This window comes from Podarcis liolepis (assembly GCF_965112155.1).
Source record: "Podarcis liolepis genome assembly, chromosome: 10".
In the NCBI taxonomy this organism is placed as follows: domain Eukaryota; kingdom Metazoa; phylum Chordata; class Lepidosauria; order Squamata; family Lacertidae; genus Podarcis; species Podarcis liolepis.
In genome coordinates, this window is record NC_139562.1 from 46,459,192 (window position 1) to 46,470,143 (window position 10,952).

General features: G+C 43.7%; 1 protein-coding gene across 1 annotated transcript in view; it reads right to left on the reverse strand.

The window, feature by feature from the left end:
- Positions 1-8,959, reverse strand: part of TBK1 (TANK binding kinase 1) — a 30,103-nt gene extending 21,144 nt beyond the window's left edge. Inside the window, exons 1-4 of the mRNA XM_083463439.1 lie at positions 8,569-8,959; positions 3,851-3,969; positions 2,352-2,492; positions 1,107-1,236 (exon numbers count right to left, since the gene is read on the reverse strand). Coding sequence (XP_083319565.1) covers positions 1,107-1,236; positions 2,352-2,492; positions 3,851-3,969; positions 8,569-8,914 — 736 coding nt within the window. The 5' untranslated portion in view covers positions 8,915-8,959. The remainder of the gene's footprint in view (positions 1-1,106; positions 1,237-2,351; positions 2,493-3,850; positions 3,970-8,568) is intronic.
- Between the last annotated feature and the right edge of the window lie 1,993 nt (positions 8,960-10,952).

The following is a 10,952-nucleotide window of genomic DNA, read 5'->3' on the forward strand; positions in this document are numbered from 1 at the left end:
CGTCTTCACCTTCATCGTTCTGCCCAGACACTGAGGTCCAGTGCCGTGGGCCTTCTGGCAGTTCCCTTGCTGTGAGAAGCCAAGTTACAGGGAACCAGGCAGAGGGCCTTCTCGGTAGTGGCACCCGCCCTGTGGAATGCCCTCCCACCAGATGTCAAAGAGAAAAACTACCAGACTTATAGAAGACATCTGAAGTCAGTGCTGTTTAGGGAAGCTTTTAATGTTTAATAGACTACTGTATTTTAATATTCTGCTGGAAGCCACCCAGAGTGGCTGGGGAAACCCAGCCAGATGGGCAGGGTATAAATAATAAAGTATTATTATTATTATTATTATTATTATTATTATTATTGAAAAAGAAGCTCCATGCAGAGTGCACTGCAGTAGCCCAGTCGTGATGTAACTAAGATATGTGTCACTGTGGTCCAGTCTGTTTTCTCCAAGAAGGATGCGACTGGCACACCAGCCTTCCTTAAGGGAAGGAATTGTGAGCACTCTTGGAGGACCACTGCCTGTTAGCTTATCCACTCCACAGTCTAATAGATGGGAGTGGCATGTGTACATTTAACAGCAAAAGTTACCCCTGTGTAGCTTAGTACACCTGCATGCGTCAAAACCAAACTTAAATGAGATTGCATCCATCCTATGATTCCATATCTGAATGCAAACACGTTCTAACTAGGCTAAACATTCGAAGACGTATTTTTCGCTCTGTAAGATGCACCAGACCAAAAGACGCACCTAGTTTTTGGGAGGAGGAAAACAAGAAAAAAAAATTCTGAATCCCAGAAGCCAGGACAGCAAGAGGGATCTGGCTTCTGGGATAGCCACGTGCAGCCTCTCCCGGGCAGCGGGAGGAAGGCTCCCCCACGAGCCATGCTCCCTTTAAAGAGCGCGCGGAGCGTGTGTGTGGCTCTTGGGGGCTTTTCTTGGGCGGCTCTTTAAAGGGAGTGTTGAGCAGAGCCTCCCGCCTGCATTCACTCCATAAGACGCACACACATTTCCCCTTACTTTTTAGGAGGGAGGAAAGTGTGTCTTATAGAGCGAAAAATACGGTAAGCCCATTATGTGACATTAAAGTACATAAGGAATCAACTTCCACCTACCAACATCTCTCAATACAATTAAGAATTCTGCTTCTGGCAACCCGTAGGCATTAGCTGGCTCTTCTAAAACTGTATATAAACTGCCACATGGGCAAAATTCCATAACAAGGACTTTATGTCTAGATGTTGTCTAGAAAAGAAAAACAAGAAAGGTTTGCAAGTTAACATGCAACAAGTCCAGGGCCAGAAAGAAAGCAAAAAAGCTTCACTGCCAAAAAGTTTAGCCAGACCCCCAGTTAGTCTAGAAGAACGATCTAAGTTCCTTTCCTATGGGTTAAGAAAGAAAAGCAAATAAAATTATCTTGAGCAGAGATAAAATCAATGTAATTTACAACTTATGGTCTTTAAAAATCAAGGTGAGAAGAAATCGAAAACTGCCTACAGTGGTGCCCCGCAAGACGAATGCCTCGCAAGACGGAAAACTTGATAGACGAAAGAGTTTTCCATTTTGGAGGTGCTTCGCAAAACGAATCTCCTATGGGCTTGCTTCGCAAGACGACAATGTCTTGCGAGTTCCTGCGGGGTTTTTTTCCTTTTCCTCCCCTTTTTCTAAGCCGCTAAGCCGCTTATCAGCTGATCCGATAAGCCGATAAGCCGCTAAAAGCCGCTAATAGCGCTAATCCGTCAATGGGCTTGCTTCGCAAGACGAAAAAACCGCTAGACGAAGAGAATCACAGAACGGATTCTTTTCGTCTTGCGAGGCACCACTGTACAAGGATTTTTGTCCATTCTTTTCTCCACCACTCTAAAGTTCAGTCTTTTCGGCTGCCCAGAATATACTTGATACCCCTTAGAAAGCAAATGAGACTATGCACATTTTTTGGAAGTTTTTCTGAAATTGATGTTAGTTATTGCCATCAGATATTAGGAATGACGAGCAATTTTAAGAAGGAAAGCTTCAAGGATGAATTCCTTTATGTGTGTCTGCCACACCATTATGTGGAAGCATTATTTGAAAGCAATTCTATTCTGTACTGAATGCAGTCGTTAAGGGAAGACTTTTAAAAAAGAAGGGCCATTATTAAAAATCAAACAGGTGTTTCATAATTATATACATCATATGCAATAATGCAATGCAACCTGTTCTAAGGCACATTCATCAATGTTCAAAAACATATCAGAAATCATACACTGTCCCCGTGAACCTCAAATCAAAGAAAAGGCATTCTGATCACTGGAACCCAAAATAAAATAACAAGACAATGCTCAGTAGGCTACCAGAGCAATAGAGTTTTTTAAAAATACCTCTTCTTCTATGGCAAATAATTTGACAATGTTCTTGTGATTCAATTTCTTCAACACTTCAAACTCTCTCATCTGAACATCCACGGGACGAAGGAAGCTAAAGTTATTGAACACTTTTACAGCATACAAGTCTCCTGTTTTCTGTAAAACAAATAGAGAGTATTTAAAAAAAGAAAGAAAAAGCATTTCATACAATTGACTAGGGAATAAAAACCTTGTTCCTGCATTCATTACAAAACTATAAAAAATATACTATGCATATGAATAAAATAAAAGAAAAACCCTCAACACAGTGGGATTTACTTCTGAATAAACATGGATGTGAGTTTGCTTTAAAAATAATGTGGGGAGGGGTTTACACTCAAGGCACACATGGAACAATTTCTGTGGCCACAATGGAACTTCTGTTCTCTTTCCTCAGGTAAAGGTAAAGGGACCCCTGACCATTAGGTCCAGTCGTGGCCGACTCTGGGGTTGCGGCGCTCATCTCGCTTTATTGGTCGAGGGAGCTGGCGTACAGCTTCTGGGTCATGTGGCCAGCATGACTAAGCCGCTTCTGGCAAACCAGAGCAGCGCACGGAAACGCCGTTTACCTTCCTGCCGGAGCGATACCTATTTATCTACTTGTACTTGACATGCTTTCGAACTGCTAGGTTGGCAGGAGCAGGGACCCAGCAACGGGAGCTCACCCCGTTGCGGGGATTTGAACCACTGACCTTCTGATTGGCAAGTCCTAGGCTCTGTGGTTTAACCCACAGCACCACCCGCATCCCCTTTCCTCAGGAGGATTGGGCAAAAACCCAGAGAAGATTTGGGGGGGGGGCATGTGGGAAGGGAAAAAGAGAGAGAAGTGGGGAAAGGAAGTTTGGTTGTGCTTGTTTTTAAATACTTGGTAACTATGAAAGATGAGAGAAAACTTCAAAATGCACGTGTTGAATCCAAGGGTGTCCATACATGAGCGAATAAAATTTCCACTTGCGGAATGGGATTTCCCTTCCCTATCCCCCAAAATCTGAAGGATTTGGGGCCCTTCCAGAGCAGACTTGGTAGTGCGGGGGTTTACAGTGGGAAGAAAGAAAATCCATTCATGCCATGTTGGATTAAACGCTGTTACTTCAATACCCAAACAAAAAAAGGAATACATGTCATTTTCTAAAGGTTCCAGTGTGAATAACTTGCTAATTACTAACTAGCACTTTACCTTCAGATTAAGGAGGGATATAATTTCAGTTATCTCCAGTAAGATTTTCTTGTACTCTACGGTATGATAAATCTTTTATATTTCATGAGCCAAGATGTTACATGTGAAAAGGGTATTATAATTAGACCCTCTTAGTCATGCCTCCTGTATTTCCAGTAATTTGCACTGCTCACTGTATATTCATTTCATAAGAGAAAAAAACCCATCCCATTTAATTTTACAATGACAACAGAGACTACTTTAGGATCGTATAAAAGCGTTTCCAGCAGACAGCTAGAACTTCTGTCTCTATACAAACCTTGTGTCGTCCACGAAAAACATTTGCAGTAGCTCCTTGTCCCAGAATGTCCGAGAGAAGCCAGAGATAATTCGAAGTGCTTTGCATTTTTGCTCCTGATTGGGCAATTCTTGTTTGACCTGAATAGGGAAATAGATACTCCGGAGTTAATCGCCACAGTGCATGTGACAGTAGACAAAAGTTTCATGTTTTATTCAAAACCTAAGGGAAGTACCCTAGGAAGATTAGCCTGAATAGTTTCAGAAATTCCTTTTCACTGAAATCCTGGAAACCACAGGATGAAGTAATTCTAGTTCAAACCTATTATTGGAAATGGAGTTTGAAAGGTTTATTTCTGACTTCTGAATATGGATGCAGAATAAAATGGAGGCCATAACAGAACTCTATGCGTTGTTTTCAGTCCCCATAGGATTTTTACCATTTTCTACATTTGTTTTCAAATTTAGTCAACTTTATCATTTTCTACACGTTTTCAAAATTAGTCAAGTTGTTCACATTTAAGTGTAAAGTCTGCAAAAAGATGATACAAGTGACCATGGAAATTATGTTACCAATGAGATCCACAATCCAAAACATTATCACAATATTGCTTCACAATATCAGTATTGATATTGTAACTGCCCATGTAAAATCCAAAGCAAGACTACATTCATATTAACTCCATTCTGATCCTTTCTTACCAGCTTAATTCATTTCCTATGATATATTCACAACTAGCCTTCCATGCTAGGGCTCCTTTTATTTCTATCTCTTTTGATTTTCTTTTCCAGCTTTCTGCCCATTTTGTCTTCTATGCGCCAAGAGCGGCACACCTATAATTATTTGCAAGGTGTCAAGTAGCAGACTGAGATGCTTATAGAGATTTAACACTTGCAGAAACCTATCAAAAGTGAGAATGGGGACAAGGCAATTCCAACATGGATCCTTCTCCCTGAATTAAGAAACACACGAGAGAATTGGCAATGGTTCTCCTTGCTTGCTGAAGCTAGCTAATCGAACAGTCACAGCCCATCCTGCCTCTGAAAGTCTTAAGAATGGTTACCACTGAATCAGCAATTGAGATAAGTCAGGGGTAGGCAACCTAAGGCCCAGGGGCCAGATGCGGCCCAATTGCCTTCTCAATCCGGCCCGTGGATGGTCCGGGAATCAGCGTGTTTTACATGAGTAGAATGTGTGCTTTTATTTAAAATGCATCTCTGGGTTATTTGTGGGGCATAGGAATTCATTCATTCCCCCCCCCCCAAATATAGTTCAGCCCACCACATGGTCTGAGGGGCGGTGGACTGGCCCCCGGCTGATAAAAGGTTGCTGACCCCTGAGATAAGACGTAGGAGAAGAACAGCAAAGCAGAGACTGAAGGAAAACAATCTACCCATGTTTGTGTAGATTGGCTTGCTTCTCCCCACCTGTCCTGTTTAGGTAGCTTAATGGTTCTCCTCCAAGTTTATTTACGTAATTCAAGTCAGTTGAAGTGTGAGCTAACATTTACCCTGAGTAATAAACTTTATGTTTTCTTAATCGCTTCAACCAAAGGTTTTACAAGAAGATTTCTTTCTGCAAGCATCCCGCAATATATTTACTAAACTCCAAGAGGGAAAAGAGGTGCAACAGGTAGAACTTTGATTGACTGCTCTTTCTATTCTCCTGTAAAAGCGGCCACAGACTTTTCGGCCCTTTCTTGATCTATAGCTTTGCATGCAATCTCCTGCTGGAGACAGGCAGGCCTTGTCCTTGCATCCATCTGTCTCTAGCAATGCAGCTTGCAGATTTCTTTTTTAAAAAGCATTTACAGAGATTTATAAATCCAAAAAGGTTTTTTTCCCCCTTCTTATATGGCTTCAATTTGAAATAGCTTAGCAGCAATTGCGGTTCATTATGATACGCCTCTTCCTCCTCCTCCTCCTTTTAAAAATGTATTTGATTGATTTTCAAGATGCACTTCCTTCTTCATCAAAGTTGACATAATAGAAGGGTTAGCATATTGTTACTATAAATAATCACCACTATACTACTGCCCACTTGCAAAGAACTTTACAATCTATATGGTGAAATTCTATGCAGATGTGCTCAGAAGCATGCCCCTTGACATCATAGATCCAGCTTGGTATAGAAGTTAAGAGTATCAGACCATCACTGAATACACCCCATACCTTCAAAGCACACTTTCTCCTTCAAAGAATTTCCAGCTGACAAGTTGCAATCTACCAACCTAGCCTACATCACAAGTGTTGGACAAATCTGTCCCAGGGATCTTTCCCAGAGGGATTCAAATTTCCCTCTGAAAGAAGGAGTCTACACCACGATCAAGCATAAGCAGATTTATTGTAGGCCGACACAGTACTGTGGGCAAAGAACTCCGCCCCCCCCCCAGCAGCTCCTGCTGGAAAGAGGGGATTGCACATTCCAGTTCACATCACAGATAATTTATACCCGAAGACCGTTCCATATCCCTAGTACAATTCCTATTGGTTAAGAAATTGCAGTTTACAGGCTTCCCGATCTGCCTACATCATGTCTGCTCCTAAATTGAACATGTAAAACATGTTCATATATCCCAATAACATATATCCCATTTCCATTCAAATTAGCAGGTTTTTACAATAGGGGTGTGTTTTATAATATTCATGAAGCATTTGAGCATGCGTACTAGTGCTTAAACTATCATCTGCTATTTCTCCTTGTTATCTTGGCTCACCTCTGAACAATAAATCTGTATGACATTTACAACTCAGGTTGTAAAACACGCTGATAAACAGTTCTGCAAAGAGCCCCCCCCCCCCTTGAACCTCTTTGTTCACAGAATCGGTCTTAAGGCAGGCATGGTCATCCTCACCATACCTTCCCTAAGAATAAAACTCATTTTCATTCATTTATCCCACAAGGAAGATAAAATGGGGCTTAGTGAACACACAATGTACATTACCTTGAGCTCCCCGAAGGAAAGATGAGAAAGAAATTTCACATAAACATGCATGCATGTATACATACATACATATGTACATTACTGCAGCCTTATTCTTCCTTCCCCATTCTGTAGCCAGCTGATGAAGCAAAGTCATCATATTTACCTTTTCATGGAACAGAAGCTAATTCTCATGACTACCCAATGAGCCTATCAGCACAATCATATGCATATTTATTTTGAACCTCAGGTGAATTCACATGGGGCTTACTCTCCAGTAAGGAGAAACAGGATTTAAATCTTTGACACCAGCCCCCTGCCATGGGGGGGGGGGACCTGCATCACTCCAGATGTTTTGTGATTTTATATTGCGAATTTACATTGTGAACCACACTGAGACCTGCAAGTATAGGCTGGTATACAAGCTGAATAAACAACAACAACTCTCACCAGTGCCAGACAATAATCTGGAACAATGGGAGTTAAGAGTCCTGCAGCAACACCAGGTTCTAGATTATTTCATTAAGATATACAAAAGAAAAGTTAACATTGAGTGGCCTAAGTCTATTTGTGAGAGGGTGAAAGCTGAATCTAAGGCAACAAACCCGTCATGGAACTATGTAACGCTGGCCACTGATTTGCAAATCACCCAATGCTCCACAGCTGAGCCCATAAATGATCTTTACTGCGAAAATGTTATGATTGCACTCGGGCAACAGGAAACTTCCGCTTCCATGCGCAATCAGAGAAAGCCGCTTCTCTGTACACAAGCTCTCCAATTAGAAATATGCAAATCACATACCTCACAGGTGAGCCCATAGGGGGATCTCCACTGTCAAATATTATGTTTGCATTCCAGAAAACAGAAAACCTTTCTGGTGATTGATCCATGGCGAATGCTGCTGCACACAAGCGATCCTGTTATAAATGTGTATCTGTGTGAATACACCCTAGTAAGTGCTAGGTCACGAGGGGCAGGAGGACAATATCTGGGGTGCTCGGTTAAGAGATGGAGGAAAGAATCACGGAATTGTAGAGTTGGAAGGGGTCCCAAGGGTCATCTAGCCCAACCCCCTGTGATGAAGGAATCATTCTTGCCCAACGTGGGGCTTAAACCCACCACCCTAAGAGTCTGATGCTCTACCGATTGAGCTACAATGTGACACCTGCCATCTAAAGAAAATGTCAGCGGGGTGGCGGGTGGAGGAGAACAAGCGGAAGGTTGCAGCAGTGCCACCAAGTCCCTGAGTAGTCAAGGAGGGCCGGCTCAATGCCCAACAGAGGCTCCTGGATCTTTTATTTATTGATTTATTTTAAATAATTTTTATTACATTTTCCATTTTAACAGTCCAATCCAATCACATTAAACATTGCAAATAAATATCATAGAGTCCGAATATTCTGCCAAATTATAAATTTTGGCTCCTGGATCTTTTAGATATGCACACACTTCGGGCCTCGCTCCTCGGTGGGCACGTCGAGAAGACTGCGCAGCTCAGAGGGCGAAATGTTTAGAAGGCAAAAGGAGCAAAGGCTCCGGGCAGCCTAGGATTCGAACCCGGCTCCCGGGTCGCTCTGCGTGCGGTGCACGGGGGTCGCCTCTGTTTAGAAGCGCCCCTCTCCGGAGGGTTGCACCAGAGCAGGGCAGTGCCGGGAAATCCCCGCTGCCGTCGGGCCTGCAGAAAGGCTGGCCGAAGCCTCGTCACTCGCTCGCCTGGGCGAAAACGAAAGCCAGGCAGCCACGTTCCCCGCCGGCTTCGCCTCTTTCCTGCGCGCGCCCCTCCCCTCCACCCGCGCCGGGCCCGCATCGCCTCACCTGGGTCCCCTCGACAGGCCCCTTCCGACGGCGAGCGCGGGAAGCAGCCCCCGGCCAAAGCAGCCCCGCTCTCCTCGCAATCGGCGCGGCCCGCCGAGCAGCCTCCCTCGTCCGGCTCCCGCTCGCCTGCTTCCGGCTTCCTGACGCTTCGGAGGCGGGGCAGCTCCGTGAGAAAGGACCCGGGCGAGGCGGGAAGGTCCCGGGGCTCACGCGCTTGCCTGCCTGCTTGCTTGCTGCCGGGCCAGGCAGGAAGCAGGTTTACTCGGGAGTAAGGCGCGCCCAGCCCTTGCTGCAGCCTTCGTGGAAATAGGACAGGCCCAAAGGGCTCAATGGGAGGCGGAGACATTTTCGCAACTGTTGTGCTGCTGAAGGCTCTCGGCGGTGCATCCTGGGGTCAGCCAACTTCAATTTAAAAAATGGGGTGGGGGCAGCCCTGCACAATCTTTTTAAAAAAATCTTTATTTATACATTTCACTGATTTTACCATCATTTTGACATTTCCAAACTTGACTTCCTTCCCCCTCTTTCTGTGGTTCCTTACATTTATTTTTAATAATCTTCTCCATATCCAAAATAACTCAATTTTCTCATTTATTCATCTTCTTTAAATATGTACTCTTATGAAGCTGCAGGTTATTACAATGTTCCTGCCAATGTTTTTATCTTGTTTACAATTTATCTGTAAATATTCAATACGTAAACTGTTTCCGTTCTTTTACAAAACGTTTCGTTATCTTGATTTCTTATTCTTCCAGTACGTTTTGCCATTTCTGCATATTTCTTAAGTTTTTGTATCCATTCTTCCTTTGCACAACTGATCGCAAGACATGGTGCACACAAACCATTTGAATGGCTATGCCCAACCACTTGGTGCCCCCCCAGCCCCCTCAAATATTTTTTTTTGGGGGGGGGGAGGAGTGAAGGGACTTCGGCCCCTACGAGTTGGCTCCCATGATCTCAGCCTTACCTACCTCATAGGGTTGTTGTGAGGATAAAGGAGGCCTCACGGACGCCTTGCTGAGTTCCTTGGAGGCTTAAGGGCAGGAGATAACAACTTAGATACACAATGAGGTGCAGGGTTCTTACCAAACAATGTCTCATATGGATAAGCCTGCTAGTTAGGCCTGCTGTTGCCATAGCTTGAACTGCAGGGCGCAGTTCAGAATGGAATTGCGTCTAAGGGAGAAATGGAAGGGGCTGGCCAGGGTGGAAGGACATAAAGTGCAGATGTTGTGAGCAAGTTTTGCAAAGACCAGATATATAGTTGGATGCAAGTGGCAGGCATTCACAAACAATATTTCCGATTGTTTTAACATGAAATAAACTGCCAGTAAATGAGCAGGAACAGAACTATTTACCCTTCTCGAAGAAGGCAATCGTAGATTTCAGCAAATTCACCTGCCTGACAATAACTTAGCAGGCAGCATCTGTGTGCATGTCAAATGAGCTCGCGAACTTGTTTTGTGGAAAGGCAAGCGATATGTAGAATCTATAGAATTGGAAAGGACCATGAGGGTCATCTTGTCCAACTCTCTGGAATGCAGGAATATTTTGCCCAACGTTTTAAATAGTGCTGAAATTAAACCTAGCACTGGAGTGCATTAATGCACTTGTCACTGCTGTTTCAAAGTTCTGAAACACGGGCAGTTACAACACAAAACATTGGAATCTCAGTTCAATGCTAACTACTGATAGGGTCTCAAAAGGGCAGCTCAATGATGAGGATACAAAAAGTGGGGACTTGTACTTTAGAAAGTGTGATGTCCATAACAACTTTATTTTGTAATCACCTATGACAGGGGTCAGCAAACTTTTTCAGCAGGGGACCGGTATATTTTTTGGGGGGAAATGAACAAATTCCTATGCCCCACAAATAACCCAGAGATGCATTTTAAATAAAAGCACACATTCTACTCATGTAAAAACACGCTGATTCCCGGACCATACGCGGGCTGGATTTAGAAGGTGATTGGGCCAGATCTGGCCCCCGGGCCTTAGTTTGCCTACCCATGACCTACTACGACATCACAAAGTGGCTTTTAGGCATGGTGACTATTATGGTACATCTGTTATCAGAGATGGTGTGCCTCTGAAGATCATGGCAACTCAAGGAGGAGAGGACTATTACACTCATATCCTGTGGTTTGTCCTCTAAGAATTACAAGATGGGATTTTATGGAGAGAAGCATGTGGCACATTGCAGTTCACCAGCCATCGCTTGACATTCTTATATACCTATCTCAGGTAGACCACTTCCCCCTAGAAGTTACTGCAGTGCCTATACTTGTGTGGTCAAGGGATTGTCAGGGATAATGGAAGAAAACTCAATTGAGCCCTATGCTGAGACTTCCCCAGGGGTACAAGAAACTTGTAAACAACACCAA